This window comes from Sinohyriopsis cumingii, chromosome 6, assembly GCF_028554795.1.
Source record: "Sinohyriopsis cumingii isolate HCF-2022 chromosome 6, ASM2855479v2, whole genome shotgun sequence".
NCBI classification, from domain to species: domain Eukaryota; kingdom Metazoa; phylum Mollusca; class Bivalvia; order Unionida; family Unionidae; genus Sinohyriopsis; species Sinohyriopsis cumingii.
Window position 1 is genome coordinate 157,658,568 of NC_142966.1, and position 21,713 is coordinate 157,680,280.

The 21,713-nt window shown below is 33.9% G+C and overlaps 1 protein-coding gene across 1 annotated transcript; it reads right to left on the minus strand.

Moving 5' to 3' along the window:
• Positions 1-6,602: 6,602 nt before the first annotated feature.
• Positions 6,603-14,809, minus strand: LOC149798365 (heart- and neural crest derivatives-expressed protein 2-like). The gene is made up of 2 exons (XM_089963506.1): positions 14,049-14,809; positions 6,603-9,505 (listed from the first exon to the last, which is right to left on the minus strand). The coding sequence occupies exons 1-2, from the start codon at positions 14,574-14,576 to the stop codon at positions 9,389-9,391; spliced, it is 645 nt and encodes a 214-aa protein (XP_089819632.1). The 5' UTR covers positions 14,577-14,809; the 3' UTR covers positions 6,603-9,388.
• Between the last annotated feature and the right edge of the window lie 6,904 nt (positions 14,810-21,713).

Consider the following 21,713-nt stretch of genomic DNA (forward strand, 5'->3'; position numbering starts at 1 on the left):
CATGCTGTTAAAGCATGCCATCTCCGCAGATAAACAACAAAATGCCAACTACCTGAAAATGTATATTTCTCTAATCAGAAATTCATTAATAAATCAGTTATCGGAAAGAGAGACTCGTTATAAAGAGAGAAAACTGATATATAGAAGACGGTTTAGCGATTTTCAAAAAAGTCAATATACAATGTTAATATCAACATTCTGAAGTTAGTGCCGAACCGTTTCTGTGTTTCATCCATATGTATAGGTTGTTGTATGTGTACTCGTCGATATCTCAGGTTGACGAGTTATTTTGGCATGTGACCGGCGAGTATCTTCTACGCCAAAATAACAAGTACCTCAAGTACATGTGAGATGGTATACATACAATAACGTTTTAATTATATATTCTAATGTATAATAAACATCATTTACCTGATCTCTGTCCGTAATAACATGTTAATATTCCTTATTAATAAATACGGTAGTTTTTATTCTTTAATCAGTTTCATTAATACTTTATCATGCGCATGAATATATCAGATAAGATGGATAACGTGATAATATTAAACGTAGTATTATGCCGTAAGAATTCTTTATTATTCTTATCTTATCTTTAACAGTTTGGATATTTTGCTTCAAATCTGATTTTGAAATTGCAAAGCCATCATGGTGCAAACATCAATTGTATTTAGTTTACCATAATAGGCAACCGAAGAGGATATGACTGGCATGGTATCAACGAGAAATATCACCAGATGATAGCTGAGCGCCTTTTTACATATCATGACACGGCTTCTGAATAAAATAGTAATAACGGATTTTACTTGGTATTATCCCACGCTTGACATTTAATCATATATCTTATTTTTAAAAAATAGATATGCAAATAATGCAAATAATTTTTTTAACATCCTGTGTGATTATATATATATATATATATATATATATATATATATATATATATATATATATATATATATATATATATATATATATATATATATATATATATACCGTTGTCAAGCGGTACATGTTTTCGTTAAGAAAGAGCGTCATCACACACACACACACACACACACACATATATATATATATATATATACAGAATTTGTACATCTTAATCCTTTATATTCTTTACATACATACATACATACATACATACATATATACACACACACACACATACATACATACATACATACATACATACATACATACATAGCGTGGGTACGTGGGAAAGCCTGCCAGTAGCTTCTCGTGGGTCGGTGGTTCTTCCCTGGGTTTTCCAGGGTTCTTCCTCCACCAGTTATACTGGCCGCCATGTATAGCCTATCTTTTGCTGAGATAGGGCGTTAAACCCTATAACAACAACAACAACATACACACACACACACACACACACATACATACATACATACATACAAGAATACATACATACATACATACTGTTAAATTACTTCCAATGTTAAGTCTATGGGACAAACAAAGAGTATATAGTAGCTACCTTACTCTATTATCTGTACCGCTCCGGTGGCCATGTGGTTAGAGCGTCCGCCTCGGATACGGGAGGTCGTGGGTTCAATCCTCGGTTGAGTCATACCAAAGACTTACAAAAATGGTACTAACAGCTGCCTTGCTTGGCGCTCAGCATAAGAGGTTAGTGTTAGGACTGCACGGCCTGGTGTTGGGATAATGTGACTGGGTGGGACATCATGCTACATGTCTGCGGCATGATGCCCCAGTGCTAGATATCACTATAAACTGTCACACAGCAGACATCGTAGCGATATGACTGGAAAATTGTTAAAGCTACGTTAAAAATATATTTTAAAAAACCCTGTCCAACTGACTTAACACAGAAAGCAAATGTACACTATTTTCCGTGTACGACATCTTTAAGCGGTAACTGCTGTTGATAAGGATGCGCGTCATGGCATTATGGTCTGATCCAACGTTTTACATTATGAAGTCATTCCGTTCGCCCGATATATTGCTGTATAAGACATCAAGGCCTCATACAATTTTTTTTTGGTGACGTCATGACGTCAGGGGCGCTGGGTGGCGGATTGGTCTACGGCGATTGTCTTTACAGATTACTCATACATCACACATATGTCCGCATGAGTTCGAGTCTGGGCTCGACAAGCGTGGTTGTGTGAGATGTCATGCCAGTAGCTTCCCGTGAACTGTTGGTTCTTCTCAGATTCTTCTTCTACCAAGCATACTGGCCGACATGTAAAGCCTATCGTGTGCTGTAGAAAAGAAAACAAAAAATCGCGTGAAGAGTAAATTGACGTCACATTTTTTATAATGTGCGTCCTGAACGACATGTACCGTTTGCCGAAGGCGTACACTGAAAATATTTGTTCAGTTTCCTGTTGTATTAAATATATGAGACAAAATCAGTGTATATAAAATTGTCAAGTAATGCACAATTTCGACGAAGTTGTTAATGTAACGGATTCGTATTTCTGTTTAATTTGTATTTTCGAATACAACATAATTTAAAAAAGCATGTTACAGTGAATTTTCCGAGCAAACCTATTATCTTTTATGAGGTGTTTTGTATTGCTTGTTTGGTGTTTAATATATCAAGTTTGTGAAGTACAAGTCTCTTCCATTTGCACTAAAATAACTTTGCTGAAACATTCACCAAACTAAATTTCTTGCCAGTTTTAAAAAACAAGAAATCGTTTAGATTTATCCAGGTAACACTAAGAAAAACTATAGTCATCCAGAGATGACATACTCTCCTCCCAGGGTTCCCCTAGTTATGTAAGGACTCCTGCTGAATGTGCCCTATGGCCCGGGACTTTCAATCACTCTACTTGCTATGAGAAGGTGCATACATGCTAATTGCCTGACACCATGTTTAGATCAAATACCTTGAACAGTTTGAGAATTATTCTCCGGAAATGACTGTTTCAGACATACAGACATGGCAATAAATATACCACCCCTGTCGGTATTACATACGGGGTGGAATAAATACAATGTAGACCTGACCTCCTCTGTCCTAAAACTTGGCTCAGCGTTTTGAGTAAAAATGTTTACTCCGGACTGAGAAATCTCACTTAAAACCGGTGAATGCACTGTTTTGTAATGGCAGAATATTTTCATACGATTTGTTGTGAAGTAACTTTGTATGGTATTAAACACAGGTCCTGTACGAACGAAATAAGTCAATAAACAAATAAAGCCAAAAACATTCAAATTTTGGATGTGTTACGAGCATGAACAGTAATGAGATAATCATTAATTCTTTATTATTCTTATCTTATCTTTAACAGTTTGGATATTTTGCTTCAAATCTGATTTTGAAATTGCAAAGCCATCATGGTGCAAACAGCAATTGTATTTAGTTTACCATAATAGGCAACCGAAGAGGATATGACTAGCATGGTATCAACGAGAAATATCACCAGATGATAGTTGAACTCCTTTTTACATATCATGACACGGCTTCTGAATAAAATAGTAATTATGGATTTTACTTGGTATTATCCCACGCCTGACATTTAATCATATATCTTTTTTTAAAAAAACAGATATGCAAATCATTATTTTTACATCCTGTGTGATTAAATATGTATCATTTATTAAGGTAATTTTCGGCCAGAAGAAACGTGGTGTGGATAATAATAGTTACAAGTTGCTTTTCTGGGGGTGTACTGAAAAATGGTACTATCAGTTGCCTTGCTTGTACCTCAGCATTAAGAGGTTAGTGTTGGGTATTATCGGCCTGGTGTCAGGATGATGTAATTTGGTGGGACATCATGCTATATGAATGCGGCATGATGCCCCAGAGCTAGACATCACCACTGACATCGTAGCGATATGACAGAATTTTGTTAAAAGCTACGTTAAAAATCCAAATCACACACAGATATATATATATATATATATATATATATATATATATATATATATATATATATATATATACTTAAAAATAGAAATATACATAAATATACACTTAAAAATATGACCATTATATTGTTTGCCAGATACAACAATATACTGTGCATGCCTTACAACTAAACCTATCATAAACTAATATTTTGAAATACGGTAGATACTCTCTGTTTAACTTTGGAAGCGAAGGTTGTCATCAATGTTCTGATAGCCATGTGCGTATCACCAATGCTATAAGACTTGTATACCTGCTTATAAGAGAAACCATCTAAATATGAGCTTGTTACAGTTCTTGCACCCCGGTGGGATCTTTTTGTTGTCGACAGAAATACAGAATCTTGATAATTGATCAATTATATTATATTCCTAGAATTTTAAATATGTGGTAATAGAAAGATTGACAAGACTTAAGATGAAGAAGCTAAAGTTGGCATTTATATGTAATTTAATTGGAATAACCTCTCTATCGCTACTGTTGCTGACTTTCTTACAATTAGTTTCATTACTTCCATGTTAACCGAGGTTGGCTTAGCTCCGCGAGTTTCTTTCTAATAAACTGTCGGTGCGGTGATGAATTCTATGCCACATATAACACAGAGGATCATGACGTTAGACTAGATGGTGCTTCAAATTTTCCCTGCTTATTCTGCTGATGGGTCTCAAAAATTACCTATAATTAGTAACTGGAAATAGACCAATCAGGAGAGGAATCTCGTGCACGTGTAAATATCCGTTCTACGTTTTCTTGTCTAAGACGACACATCGTTTTCACTATTGCATTTAGCAATAATAAAAAAGCCCGTAAGTGTGTTTTTTGCATGGCAAGAGCAAACTTAGTTTGCTCCTTGGATTTAACATTTGTACTCGCTTATAAGTCGAGTCAACCTGCAAACAAAAAAGATCCTGATCTGCCGCAGAATAATGCGTCAGTAGATCAGGGTCTATATTGTTTATTCTACTGACTGGTCCTAACAAACTGTACATATCCAGATCTGCTGGCGCATTGTTATGCGCCGGCAGACCTGGGTCAGTGCAGTTTGTGGTTGGATTCGTCTTATACGTGAGTACACGCGGTAACATAGAGTCTCAGACAACTGCTACAGCAAAACTCTAAAAAAGGGAGAATCATTAGCTGACATTACTCGGAATGGAAGCAAAGATGACAGATGTCTGTCCTTGTCTTTATGATGATATACAGGGTACAATGCCAATCCACATAAATGTAATAACATTAGGTCAAAGGCTGGAATTCATGTGATGTAACCCACGCCATATGTACGGTGATCTTAAAACAAGAGTTCTTGTTCGTGTAACACACATATACATTTGTTATAATTAACAATACCACTGCACTTTTGATCCGTAATTTTCACAAATTCCCATACTTTTTTTAAACAAATAAAGCTTGTATACCGTAATTTGTTTACGTCTGAAAGACAAGGAAGATAAATTGGGTTCTCGCAAAGCTACTCCTAGTGAACTAGTACATAAATCATGTACTTAGCCCAAGCGTGCATTCGCATCGATAACAATTTCAAAGTGGCTGTAAAATAATATCCCAAGATGAGCCAATGATGAGAAAACAAGATAAAACCCATTAGCAGAGATATAAGATTGATCTAATGGCCACTGACCCGCAGCAAGATTGGGCAACGAGTTAAATTTAGCAAATCCAAAATGACACCGGATATAAGATGACGCTTGTTCCGGTCATTGCCAATTCTATAATAAGGTCACGTATTTTGGCGGAACTTGAAAAGAAAGGGTCTTCTTTACACCTGACAAGTACACAATATTTAACCGTCATTTCGCAAAGTGCAGTTGTTTTTGTCAAAGACTCTATTTTCTTATAATTTACATTGAAAGTAACGTGAGAAGCTATTTAGAGATAAGTGATATATTCACTAATACATTAATGGAATTGTAGCTATGGTTGCCAATAAAATGAAAGCATTGACGTCATAGAAAAGAACTATACCATGAGCTCTAAGTTGTGTAATTTCATAATTAATGTTATGTGCCAGTCAGATATTTTGATATTTTCACATATGTGTTTGTGTACGTGAGAGAGAAAGAAAGCTTTTCATGTTGATGTAAGGCATATAAGTTCATTTATTGTTCATGAAAAGAACATTTAGTGACATAAATACTAAATCTTGATAAGAGAGAGAGAGAGAGAGAGATAACCTGACCACATTTACGGATTTTTCCGCATTACACAGTGCTTTCGTCATATTTGCAGCATACAGACGGATAATGAAAGAGTGTGGATTTTGTTTAACTGTTCCATATTACATTGTAATTTGTATAAATATTGCAATGAGGGTTGAATTGTTTTCTTTCAAAATGTATGCGATAATAGAACATAATGCATGTCGTGGGATGCATCGGATAAATAGCACGAAGACCATAAGTACATATCTTGTATTTTGTTGCCATTTCTACCTAGTTTCTACAAACGATTCTAGAAATACGGATCGTTTCCTTTATATGCAAACGAAGTGCGGATATAATGAAAAATCATTGTGGAGAGAGAGAGAGAGAGACGTTTCTTATTTCTCTCATACAGGTTTCTATACTTTCTGGTTGTCTAATTGTACGTACTGAGATCTCGGATTGTGCATGTATCTGTGTGCAATATAGGAATAGAAAGCGAAGAAGATCTGATATATGGCGTTCACGCATATATAACAAATTTAAGATAAAAATACACATTATCCATTTTAATAAATAGATCAAGAAATAATTCAGCAAAGTCTAACAAAATAAACCTTTAACTAATACCAACAATCACAAATACATTTTTCAAGGATGAAACGTGAAATGACTAGTTTGCAGGATGAACACTATAATCAAATGGCTGAGATCATGTTCTTCTCACCCTTGCTTCGTCTCAAGGCTGATGTAAAGGAACGTAAAACGAAATTAAAACTATCCTAAAAACGAAAGAATTTTTGTCTAGTGTCAGCGATGAAAGATAGATGACAGAGGTCAATGAGTCTGCAATCATCATGGACACTCGATAGATGAAAGATAGATGAAAGAGGTCAACGGGTCTGCAATCATCGTCGATTGTCGATAGCAGGTTTTAATTACGAAATTCATAGCTGGAGAAGAGTCAAGGAAATACGTTAAAGATAAAATGGTAAAAATAATTGTTATACCTAAAAAAGAAAATATTCTGAAAGGTTTGAAATTTAACTTCATAAACCCAGTTTCCATTATTTAAAAAAATGTACCGTATATGGCTCACTTCCACGGCAACTGCGAACAATATAGACCCCAATCTGCCATCGCATACTGCATCAATAGATCAGGGTCTATGTTGTTATATTGATTAGTCCTTGCAAACTGCAAAGACCCAGCTCTGCAGACAAATTTGGCGACGTCATATCTGTGCAGTTTTTAGGTGGATCCAACTATACAGCCACGTGTTATATCAAGTTACGTATGCTAAAAACAACTGAGACAAAAGTCCTGCTTTGAGAAAATTGTCAGTGAATGACATCATAACATGCTCTCTAAGGCATTGGTTTATACTTATATCGATAGTGTTATATAAATTGGAAGGAAATAGTCTCCATTTTGGAACAAAAAGTGCGATATACAAAAGTGACAATTTTGTAGGAATTAAACATAACATTTTTATGTACAAAAGTTATCTGATAGGCTTAAAATATGTACAAGTTTAGCATGCACTTCCTCAACTAGTTTTTCAATTATTTAATAACTTTTGAGATAAATATTTTCTTTTTATACATATAAGTGAAGAAGTTAATTAAATATTGGAACTTATCTTTTCCAGTAATTATCAGAGTTTAATTAATTAGATTTGTATTATATGTTGACTGGGTCGGATATACATGTGCCTATCAGGAAGTACTTATTTATGGAAGAGTAAAATAAAAATTAGTGTATCGGTTAATGACATTTTGATTCAAACTACATACATGAAATTGCTTTCTGCGTGTGGGGTCTATGACCTGAAGTTTGTGATAAGACCGCAGTGGGGTCCTCGGTTCATATACAGAGAGCACTTGTTCCAGTTTGACTAGAAAATCAACGGTATTGCAGGACCATTCTAGTCATTAGAACATAAACTCTCCACCCGACTGCCACTTAAATCATATTAGTCAGAGTACAATGAAAGGAGGGGAGATAATCAAGTAATGAGAATGTGATCAAAATTAAAAAAAGAGACATGAATAAAAGATAAACACGTCCATAATAAGTAAATGATTGATGAAAATTACGCACAATTTTCTACCCTCCAATAAAAGTGCTTTACATTTGGAAAGGTTCGGTAAATTTTGATTACTGGTCGAAATGTAACACTTCAGACTGATATGTCGATATTGTCAAACCATAAAAATAAAGTTTATTCGCCATTGGATTTATTAATATTCGAGAATATGTATATTTGATTTAATCTTTTAACAAAGAATCTGCACAATAGTGTCTATATTGCCCATATACTTAATAACTTAAAAAATTAGCTGTCATTTTCAGTTATTTCGTATAATCGGACATATCATTCGCGCATTGTGAGATCCCTACAAAACATTTTTGTCCCATACCCAATAATCTATACAGCCTTGGTCATAATACAGATTTGAACTCAAGCAAGTCGAATAGATTCGCAGTTTTCAATATGCTGTCTGAGCGTTTTGCAGAAGCAATTTTCAAAAAATCAGTTTCTTCATTGCCTACAAATTATTTTATAGTCCTGCACTATATTGCATAAGAATGGCTGAGGTCATAGTTGTCCTTCATAGAGACAGGACTAGATAGGTGATATATGTTATCTTTTGAAGCATACCACGTACCGTATGTACTCGCTTATAAGTTGAGTCAAACTGCAAAACAACAAAGATCATGATCTGCCGTAGTATAATGTACCTGCAGATCAGGGTCTATGTAATTTCTTCTACTGGTCACTCTTAACAAACTGCACCGGCCCAGATCTTCTCCCTCAATATGATACGAGAGATCAGGATCTGTGTAGTTTGTATTTGGACTTGACCTATGAGAGGGGTATACACGGTAATAAACTGTCAAATATTGCATTTCTTCAGTTTAGTTGAACTAGTATTCAAATAGAAAATGTCACAGCATTTAAAACAATATACTTGGAAGATGCACACGAATTATTATCTGTATATTCATAGTTATCTCCATCATTTAATCAGATGACTCAACAGTACATACATCTCAATTTAGATCACATGCTTTGAAATAGGTACAACAACTGCCATGGTTGCTCTTTCCCCGCCGACGCAAAAATGTTTCTCCTTGTCCTCTCCTGGACGCTGGCTGCGCATATTTGCATGTTACAATAGTTCCTTGTAATCGAATCGAATACTTGCAAATATTGTCTGACATTCTAATTCCGCCCGCATTTGCTGGATTCCATCTAATACCACATAATATCACAACTGTATAAATTTATTGTGGATTTCTGAGCTTGACCTGTATTCTTATTCACCTTCCATCTTTATTGCTGTTTCAGTTCGGACGCCCAAACGTGTTCTGGCCAACCCGTCCTTCCCTTGGATGGTTTCTTTTCACTGGAGGACGAACTGGACGATGTTGAACTGGCATCATCAGACTCCTGAAATTTTTTAAAGAAAAGTTTATTTTAGAGATCTAAAACATAAATAAACCATATATCAGTATAATTTTTTTAAAAATATACTAATCCGAAAGATGAAATAAATGAATCATTAAGAATTTTAATTATTAGATATGTAGGGTATATATACATCATCTTGCCTGTCGCCCGACCAGCAATATATATATATATATATATATATATATATATATATATATATATATATATATATATATATATATATATATATATATATATATATATATATATATATATATATATATGTATGTATGTATGTATGTATGTATGTATGTATGTATATATATATATATATATATATATATATATATATATATATATATATATATATATATATATATATATATATATATATATATATATATATATATAAAGCATCATAGCTATGAACCTACATATATTCATACACTATACAATTATTGTATACATTGCAATGTTTTAATTCGTTGCCATTCGATATGAATTTATATGTATGGTAGACAGATTGATGGACGAATGCTCATAGTGTATAGAATTCTGACGATCTGACGCATATTCAATCCAAACAGCTTTTACGCAAAGAGACAATTTTAAAGACAAGAATTTTAAAGTTGTTAAAAAAAGGTATGAACTGTATGTACAAATACGTAATTATAGCAAGCATGCATTTTGAATCATGACGTTTGAACTAAACATATATTAATAACTTATTTTTTAGACATGATATGCAAGTGAAGATTTATTTGCACATACATTCCTAACGCCATTAAAAACACCATGTAAATCTTGGTACAAACATGAGAAAGCATTTAGAATCAATAAGTAAAAATAGTTCGTATTATCCTTCTTATAAAACTGTTAATTTCCCAAATTTCTGTGACAGATGCATACTGCTAGCTTTCTTTCCTTAGTTTGCTAATGTGAAATATGGAGAGCATTTGAATGTAATAACTATATTTTTTTAAAGTTATATATTTGAATGTAAACTAAAACAGATTTCATTAAATTAATATAAATTTTACGACTACAAGAGTTTAAAAATCGATGAAGAATCTTCAAAGGAATATGGACAGATGCGGCGCGTGCATGGCCACGTGGACAGATTAGTTTCTTAATACTATTTAATAGATATGATCATTAATCATCGCTCAAAACTATTAAGATAATCCGGAATTGTCAGTCCATCGAGAAACAAAATAATTTAATAAGCACATAATCTAATGCAACGACAGCAGAGGATAATATCTCCTTGCAATGTGAATAGTCTCGCAGTTAATGGAGCCCTCTTCGTATAACTTGAGTAGTCTCGCAGTCAATTAGATTAAATCTTATAATTTAATTTCCTTTCGTAAAAGTTCAAAAATCAACATGACATGTTTTAACTTATTTTTAAACGAGCAAAATGTTAAAGTTATTCCAAGACAGTGAAAATTAATCTAATCGAATTATTTGTGAAGTTTTAATTGCATGATGTGTATAACAATCATGGCAGTCACTGAATATGAAGAAAAACCCACAGAAAACGTAAATTTTAAAATAATTTAAAGAATTTTTTCATCGCGACATATTCTCAAAATATATTCTGAAAAGAAAACACATAGTAAAGCATACAAAATATATAACTAGGCATATTACAAAGCAAAACGAGAAGAAAGAAAAAAGAAAGAGAAAGAGAAAAGAACAGGGAATGAAATATATATATAGTTTTATATTGAAACTAACATATTTCCTGGAACTATTTATATATTCAGATTTTCTACTTATATAAAAATAGAGAAAAAAATATTTTTTAAACATTGCATAATCTCTTGAATTGCTGACCAGTTTAATAATCCTAAAAAAATGTCGAGCCCCTTGGCATGTTTGTTTAAGCTTATATTATTTCCTCACCCGTCAGTACAATATAAATGATTATGTTGGCTCTCCCCAAAAACGCTGCTATGTGTTGAAAGAAATGATGTAAATCATGTTCTAAATTCAAACTCTCCCATCACGCTTTGAATTCATTTGGTGTGGTCTAAATCGGGGATTGTTTATTTTTCCAAGACGTTGGCTCCAGAAGTCGCCATGATAAATCTTGATGAGGTTTAAATAGCCTTTAGTTGGATCTGAATTAATTTTCACAGTTTTTGTTAGTTTTGTAAATTAGCTTTTTGCGATGTGACGTAGAAACGATAACAAGAAAACAGAGACTGTTTGTGTCTCAGATTTTTTCATGATTGACGCCTTTTCACGGAGGGCAGAAAATGATGAAAACTGGAAATGATGCTAAGAAAATGGTAGAATAAAGGTTAAGGTTGATATAATTGCTTCATCTAACATTCTGGCTAGGAATGAAAATGTCAAATACATCGGGAAAAAGAAAGAAAGAAATAAACAATGGCGGATGAAAAAGATGGGAATTATGAAATTCGACGTCTTTTCATATCCATTGTATGGTAGCTGAATTCAAATGGTGCTTATATTTAAGGCAAATACACTCGTGACTGAAATATGCATATTGTATTCCCTTTCTTTTTTAAAGCACACGGATAGACATGTACTAAAGTTACCGTAGATAGATAGATAGATAGATAGATAGACTCTTTCAAAACAGTTATTTCAAACAGCGAATTATCATTCGCTTTAAGCTATGTTTAATTTTAATTAAGAAAAAGGATCGGTCATAAATTTCAACTATGCTTGTTAAAAACACAGATCAGCTTAAATATTTTGTCATTCAAACTACCTACAAGTATCCATATAAAAAATGAACACTAAATAGCTACCTTCCTTTTGTAACATCGATATCATATAAATCCATCGTTATATCCCAGGAGAGACTATTATTGCTCATTATGGTGGTCATCTTTAACGGTAATAATTGAATTACACGGACAGCAGTAATTGATCTTTCCCATGTACACAGATGGGTCTACAACTCTCTTGTCACTATATAACTGAATTAAACCTTTTGTAAACACAAGTAATTGACATAAATTTGGGCATTTATTTCAGTTGCAAACAATGGTATCAGTTTCAAATATTCCGGATTCCGACTATTTTACAATGAATCAATCCACTGAAGGTTGAAGATGGCTAACTTTTATTAGAAAGGAAATTATCGAATTTTGAATGAGACTGATGCGACCGTTGCAAATATTTGTCTTACACTTATAAATATGTTTCTTGTATATTGGATATTTGTTTATTATCGATCTCCCATGACAATTTTAAATTCCTATCTCTTTCACTTGACAAATTATTGTAACTGAAATAATCTCATCTTCATTATTATATATACTTTACAACTGTTTCTATTTAAATTGCTTGTATTTTATTGCCTTAAGAGACTCTAAAATAGAGATGAAACATTCTTTGAAAATAATTTTTCCATTAATGACCATCCACCTTATCTATTGCTAAAATAAAGAGTTAAGCAATTCGAATTTGAATATGGTTTCTTCAAAATACAGATTCGTAGAATGTCTCTAGTTTCAACATTTGCCCGACTCATGAGTAAGGTAACGAATGAACTACCAAATGTTCTTTGGTTCTATTTAACTAACATTTTTTAACTTTGAAAAATAAATTGTTTATCAACAAGCATGGTTAGAAATGTTTAAAACTTTCCATTCAACTAAAAAGTTAGCAAGGAAAATGGCAATATTGGTCAATGTTATTAAAACGTTAATACATTGCGTGACCTCGTGATTTTATATATATATATAAACCTTCGTGATGCTGAATATTTATATAACTGAAATAAAATGCTACATTTAACAAGCTCAAGTTAAGAGAAATCACGTTTTCACTTTTTCAAAAAGAAAAAACAAACATGATAAAAATGGAGCGTATAGTGTATTTTTATCAAATCACGTTGGGCAAAAATAGATATGCGATCCAACGAACACCAGTAGTCTAGACTTTAAGACGTTATGTATGTACTACAGTTACATTCTTCTTTTTTTTCCCCCTTAAACACCAGAGCTGTCAATCTTTCCCTCGCAAGTTGTCAAAACATTAAGAAAACGCGAATAGTACCTGAAGCGCTGAGATAAAACTAATACTTATGTTCAAGAACATTATTTTCCGACAAAAAGGTATCCCGTGGCGTTTGAACACCATCTATCGCATAGAATCGGCTATAGAATCGGCTTTATACTAATCCATGTCATGTTGCTTCTACTTTGATTGATGCGGATTTTTTTTTAACAAAGAAAAGATTGACATGAGTATTCTGTTAAAAAATACCGTTTTTATCATCTCTAATAAATGAACTTGGCGTGAATAACCTTTTGTAGATCAAAAAGCATACAGATTTAAAACAAATCTTTTCTCATCTTCAGACAGCATTTTCTTTCTTACTTTTCACATGATAACGGAAAAGTTCAAATATCCCATCAATAGGTATGGGATAGGAGACTTTGAATTGCCAGATGATTTTTTTTTCTCTTCCTATTTTGCTATTCACGATTCACGTAAGAACGACAGATAAACATATATACCGACAAAAAGGCACGTATATAAGTACCACTATACTTACAGATTCTACTTTCTTTTCATCTCTTCTTTCTCTCTTCCTTGACAGCTCGGCTTTGAAGCCGGCCTCTGCTAATGAGGGGTCATTCTTTTGCAATACATCCATAAGATAACTGATGTAGCTGATTGCCAGCCTGAGAGTTTTTATTTTGGAAAGCTTAGTGTCCGATGGCACATTGGGGATACATCCCCTAAGATTGGAAAAAGCAGTGTTAATACTCAATGTCCTTCTCCTCTCTTTCTTGTTGGCCGATGTCCTTCTTTTTACACATCTCTCCACCACCATGTGTCCGTTGTAAGGCTCGTAATGTCCAAGATTGCACATGTCCGTGGGGGAAGGGGTAGGGGCAGAACTATATGATTCCGGAGACATGGGATAGTCCGGACTAGGTCCACCGAAGATCCAATTGTGAAAGTAGGTTCTGTCGCTGTAATCCGGGTATCTCATCTGGGGATACTGATAAAACTCGTGCGGAACCATGGGACCCGGATGGGAATATCCCTGTCCATATGCACCCACACCGAGACTCATTGTGAAAATAGATGAAATTGATCTTAGTTATCAAGTCTCAGTTGTTCTGTCTGTCACTTAGCTGGTGCTAAACACAAGCAAAAACACCGATTGTCTGTTTCTGGAACCAGGCTCCCTGTTAAGACAACACAGAAACAATCTGGAGTGGTTTGATAGTAGATTCGATTAAAAATTATAAGCAGTTGTTGAGTAAAATATCGCATGTAAATTTGGCCAATTTCTGATAAACAGATGCCAAGACACTGAATGTGTTGGAAACTGTTTAATTCTTTTATGCAAAACTTACAGGACACATAGAAAATCGTAGCCAATCACATAACTTGCAGCTAATAAATGACTAGCCAATAAAATTCAACGATGCCAGAGGCTTTTGTAACACCGCCCATTTCAGGCATGACCCGCCCAATCTATTTCATTCAAGGTTTCGTATGTGCCACGCGCCGTGTAAAGTAGCCTGCAACGCGAGCTGTACAACGATAAGATAAGGTAAAAGCCTCAGGCGCCGTCACAAGAACTGTTCATTATTTGTCAACCTTGAATGCAAACTACTATACTCTGTGCGTGCGTGTGTGTGTGTGTGTGTGTGTTGCACTATCTTTACAATAGAGTTGTTTCCTAAATACTATATGAGAAATTATTCATATATTCTTAATACAAAAGGTTTCAACGGATAAAAGCAGCAATTGCAAGTAAAAATTCATTTGATTATGCATTCAAATGCTTTGCAGGGGAAAAGGTTAATTAGTATTCACATTATATCAATAAAATCAATACAGAAAGGAAATTCCCCCCCCCCCAAGAATGTGATAAAGTCGAACTGTGTTGACTTTCTCTGTCTTTTAGCTTCATTCCTCCCTTAATATTATACACTTGACAAGCATTGTCTGCTAAAGAGAGAAGATAATAATTCGCTATTTTTCAGAAGAAAACAAGGATATATATTAGTGTGAGGATTTGTGGGTAGAAAGCTAGGATGTTCTTTGTTGTTGTATCATTTCTTAACTTCACTTTGTTACTAGGGCATTTCAGTCATTCCCCGTTTTATATTCTTTCTTGATTTTTGTTCATTCTTTCTTTGAACTCCTTATTCTTCTTCCTGTCCCGTAATTCGTCTCCTCTTTTTCTTTTCTTTTGTAAAATAAAGCTTGACAATGCATTCTAACCTACATATGTTTTTAGGTATCAACATTAAAACGCTGTGGCGAAACTATTCTTTCTAATATTTGTGGACACACCTGATCCAAAAGTAAATGGACACGTTACAGCATGCCCTTAACGGATGCAATACAAAGGTTACCTAACAAAATTTTACATGCACGACGTATCTATTTTAACTGTCTACTATGTTTTCGCATGTTTCGTCGACCCGATACTCTCTCTCTCTCTCTCTTTTCGAATTCAAAGCTGTATTTTTTTTTCTCAGACTGTTACTTATTCCCACGTCAGGAATAAAGAGAGGAAGTTTCTAGTCCTTGTATTAGTACGCTTCAAATCCTCCCATTTAACCTCATAAACCACGTGACCATTCATTTCCGACACTATCCCAGTCACACTCATGTGTGGTCTGCACTCTAATGTTATTAAGTCACTATTAAATCTCATACTTTGTAATAAAATATAAATAAAAAAAAACAAAGGTGATTTATATCTATCATTAAATCACCTGTTTAACTATTGTAATTAATAACCAATTTATTTTAAAATGTTATTTATAAATATAATTTATAAATATAATAGGAAACACCATATGTATATATTAATGTAAGGATTTTACCTTTTACATATATATTTTTTGATGCAAATTTTACAGTATTTTTACATCCTAATCCTTTGTATTCTTTACACACACACACATATACATACATACATACATACATACATACATACATACATACATACATACATACATACATACATACATACATTCGTGGTCAACAGAAATAGTTGCAGCTTGCTATTTTCAAATTTTATGAAGTCACGACATTATTTTAACAAAAGATTTTTTGTATTTCGTTCATAATACTGAGCAGTATTTTATCTGAAAATATGTAAATACCTTTCACATTTCACGTGCTTCCTGTGACATTTCATCCAATTTACTTGGCATGAAATAGCCAAATAATGTATTGAAAACTGCCGTGAAATCAACAAAAACAAACATTTTCTTTCTTTTTTCAAAAACATTAATTTGTAAGTTTTGACATTAACAAATATTTCACGAAGACTCCGCCTAAACCAATTATTAGTTTAGAATCGTTGCACATACAAAAGGGGGTACGGACAAAAGCCCCGAAGGTCAGAAACCCTCAGACAGTGGTAGGAGAAGAACACCATAGGGAAAAAAGCTCCTCCAATAGTTCATATTTCTTGAAAATAAATTATTGTACATGTATTATGGTTTTCATTATTATTTTCTATGAATAACATCAATTTTAACATGCAATCACTGAGTGTTTGATTAAACTGAGAAAATATTTATATAAAAATTTTAAGTAAAATAATAGTCAAAATAGAATATTTTATTACATGCTTGATATAATATTTTTAATTATATAATTCTACACTTAGGCATATTTAAACAGTGCAAACCTTGATGGATCGGTTCGCACCAACAACTTGTGTGAGTCTTGAATTAACAAACATTTGGGCTACAGCCGTCCTCATATATAGACAGTTATATTCTGCATCCAGAAGGACTTCGCCCTCACCGCAACAACTATTGCCCAGGGTGCCATTGGGTAACCATCGCAGAAACGTGCCTGCACCAACTACCTGCAAGTTCGGTTTGTACAACCTCAGCAGTGAATATGACACCAGCAGGAATGACCTACTAACCATCTTACGTGAGCTGGGCTATGCTATAAGGTTTAAGTTACAGTGTAGTGATGCTGATTTGATTGTGACATGATTTGGTCCTAGCCCAAGGTAGCTTTAGTTCTAGGGGCTTTTCTTCTGCGTTTATCAGGGGGCTTCTATACTATAGGTCTTTTGTTCTACATCTGTCAGGGGGCTTCTATCCTATGGGACTTTTATTCTACATGTATCAGGAGGCTTCTATCCAATGGGGCTTTATCCTGGAATCCATACAGATTGCTCAGAACTTTGGTACTGTTTTGTGAGATGTAAGGTTTGCCGCAAAGTACGTGGTGTATCATATAATCTAGTCGAAATGTTTATTTATCCAACAAGCAATCGTGATTAGATGCATGTTTATGATTGGAAATATCTATCGAAATAATGAAAAGGATGGTTTGCATACATCGTTTGTCACTCTGAAACACTTATATATTTGTATGCCTTAATAAGAAACTCATCATCATTATCTCCCGCATCATCAAAATTATCTTCTTATTCTTCCGTCTTTAATCATTATTAGTATTTGTATTACAACTATTGTGGACTGGTCGCCTAAGTGGTTAGAGCGTCCGCCTAGGATGCGGGAGGTCGCGGGTTCGAATCACAGTTGAGTCATACAAAAGACATATACATGGTACAAGCAGCTGTCTCGCTTGGCGCTCAGCAAGCATTAAGAGGTGAGTGTTAGGACTAGTCGGTCTGGTGTCAGGATAATGTGACTGGTTGGGACATGATGCCATGTGTCTGCGGCATTATGCCCCAGTGTACTACAAACTGCCACACTGCAGACATCGCAGCGATATGACTGAAATTTTTTTAAAGCTACGTAAAATATCCAAATCACAAACAACTGTTGTTATTCAGGGAAGGAACTTATAAATGTGTAAACTGTCTTCTACTTCTGAGAAATGTTATTCGTTTTACTGAAAATGGTCAACTTTCTTTCTTTTTCACTAAAATTGTATGTTTAACAGAAAAAATTAATCTCTTGGTCCGATTCTCTTTCCCTTATATACGCAACTGTGTTGCTGCTATATTTATTGTTGTTGTTATTGTTTGTTGCTGAGACTAACACACTGTAGTAGTAGTAGTGTCACCACCACCACCACCATCATCATCATCATCCATTCTCTCTTTGTTTCAATACATATTCAGACAGTTTATACAACCATCGAAGTTTACATATCAACCACTTGTGAAACAGGAGTTAGATTATTCAACTGCATAATATAACTAAATCCTAAACCAACTAACCGCCCATCTAAAATTTGTATATTTTAGTGAGATACACTTTGACTAGATACAGAATTAAAAATGTATTCACTATAAACTCTGCCTCTTTGGGCACATGTGTTAGAATTTGCATGATATTTATTCAAGGTAGCTGGGGTGGGGGTTCGAAACAAGATAGATAGATAGATAGATGAAATAAGATTAATAAATGACATACATGACTCGTTACTGAGATGGTTGTCTAAACTGTATATCTAGACGTAACTATTTTATCTGTTCATATTAAAATAGCTATGATTTTTTTGTTATTTTAATTCCGTTGAGATCAAAATGGTAATGTATATTTTTGTTGTAACATGTATACATAATTATGTATTATATAATCAATCCGAATTTGCAATTTTCATCTGTTCTTCAATTCATTGACTCATAAATAAAATATTGGCATTTGAGCGTGGAATGAAGGGATACTATCATTTCGAGTATAGCTTAATTATTTTTTTAAAGCATGGATTGGAGAAGAAGATATGCCAAACCCTGACAGGGTAAACAAAATAAATAATTAAAAACAGCTAATTGCAGAAATAATTCAATATATTTGAGAGTTTTTGGTTGCGAAGAAACTGTAAAAGCATTACTAGAGTCAGGTTTAATTGTTTTTCTCAGGTAACACTTTGAGTGTTAAGTGTAATATATAAAGTTGAATTGAAATTCATACTTTTATCAGTGTCTAGCTAGACGTCGAGTCTGCACACCAGAATGGCCAGGGGTCAGTGTGTATACTCTGATGAGAATGACATTTCCGGGTGACCCTTTTGCCTGTCACCGGGTGGGCAGTCTTATCTCGGCACACGGGGATTTCACAGTAAGGTGTTAGTATTACGGTGAGACCCTGGTGTATGTGTCAAAGTATTGCAATAAACATGATATGAAGCATCGATGACTTGAATGGATACATAGTGATGAATAAACGAAGGAACGTGTCAATCCGAAAACGTTAACGGGAATTTAAATGTACTAAAAACAAATAAAAATAAACTTTATCACTGAATTTTTATTTCTTTGCTTTGCATGCCCGTTCATTTCTTTCTTTATATGTTTTCTTCCTCCATTTCTCTCATGATCTATTGAGCTGTGAAAGTAAATCCCATCCGGAGTCCAAGGTAAAATTTGTTTCACTGGAATTTCAACACGTATCTGCTGAAAGGATGAGTTGAATGGTGGTGGAATATATATTTCTAACATAAACTGCTGTACACAAAATTGTACCTTTTGTGATGATATGGATATATTTACAAATTAATCTCTCTCTCTCTCTCTCTCACTAAAATAATCAGCGGTTGCATTAAAATATTGTGTTGTGTGTTGTATACTTCTCTAAAACCCCTAATCTATATCATTCTATTAATTTAACAAATAGTTTATTTTACATTAAGATTATTGATCATGCATAATTATAGGCAAAAGCACTTTAGAAAAGGACAAATTTCAAATTCTGTCTTGTAATTACTATCAAAAATGAAGCAAGCCTGAAAAATCCCTTCCATCCACTCCACCCCACCCAGAAAAAAAATCAACAAAAATATACGTCTTGCAATCCTGTGGGTATGGAAAGCCTGTGCATATGGTAAGCCTTTGGGTATGGCAAGCCCTTGGGTATGGTAAATGATAAGCCTTTGGGTATGGTAAATGGTAAGCCTTTGGGTATGGTAAGCCTATACAAGAGAAAAGAAAGCGAGATTAATGTCGATTTTTATCTCGTACGATCGAAAGATATTCACAGAGTAATTTGTAAACGACCCTGTCAACAGGATAGATAGATAGATAGATAGATAGATAGATAGAGAGATAGATAGATAGATAGGAAAAAAGATAGATAGATAGAAAAAAAGATAGATAGATAGATCATATCGTTATGTGCATTCAAACCATTAGCTGATTCTATAACCACAAACACTATTAGTAATAATATAACACTACCATAATTATATGCATATGTGCGGCATCAATCTTTTGTAGTGAAAAGTGAAGCAGCACTGCGCAAATTGACGGCAGGAAATAACTACATGTACTCTTGAGCTGGTATAAATAACAGATTGCACGATAAGAAGTTACTAAAATTAGTCTCAGATCGAGAATGAATATATATATATATATATATATATATATATATATATATATATATATATATATATATATATATATATATATATATATAATGTTTCGTCCACTCCCCATCTAGTCTAAAGAATATTTGTATGTTTGTTCGTTCGTTTGCTTGCTTGCCTATACTTACGCGTTCCTGGTAAAGTTTATGATCTCGAACTGTCCCTTCGGATACCCCAAGCGTTTCCAGACTTCCAAACTGACACTTTATTCGTATCAGCTCGATTAAAATACAAAAATAATTAAAAATAACATAAAACAGAGACCATTCTATATTTTTTTAAAATCATTTATAGTTTCTACCTAGAATATTGCACTCCTATTTGAAAGTTTTGGCTCTAAGATTTTGAATGAAGATAATAATAACAGGTGGAATAAGTATAATAAATTCAAGAGTTTTCACATCAACTGCGGTTTTCTCTTTGATGTAGCTCCGTGGGTGGGGTGGGGGACTGGAGAGAGAGGGCGTAATCAATTATACTGAAGAATTGTGCGTTTTGCTTCTAACCCATGTTCTTTTCATTGCCTAATTATGCATGCATTGACAGCGTTGACCAAAAGACTGCACCATGAAACGAAGAACTTGAAGGATATGTGCAGTTTGCTAAGAGTAATCAGTAAAACAAACAGCATAAATCCTGATCTTCAGGCACATTATGCTACTGCAGATAAGGATCTTGTTGTTAGCAGTTTTACTCGATTTAAGAGAGAATATATACTGTAATTGTTTCCTAAGTAGAAATTTTTTTTTTTCCAAAAATATTCCGAATTTTGTTTGGTATTCTTCTGAGCCTAACTGAAAGGGTCAAACTATATATCATAATTCGAATAGAACGTAACTATATATCATAATTCGAATAGAACGTAACTTAAGCAGTGAAC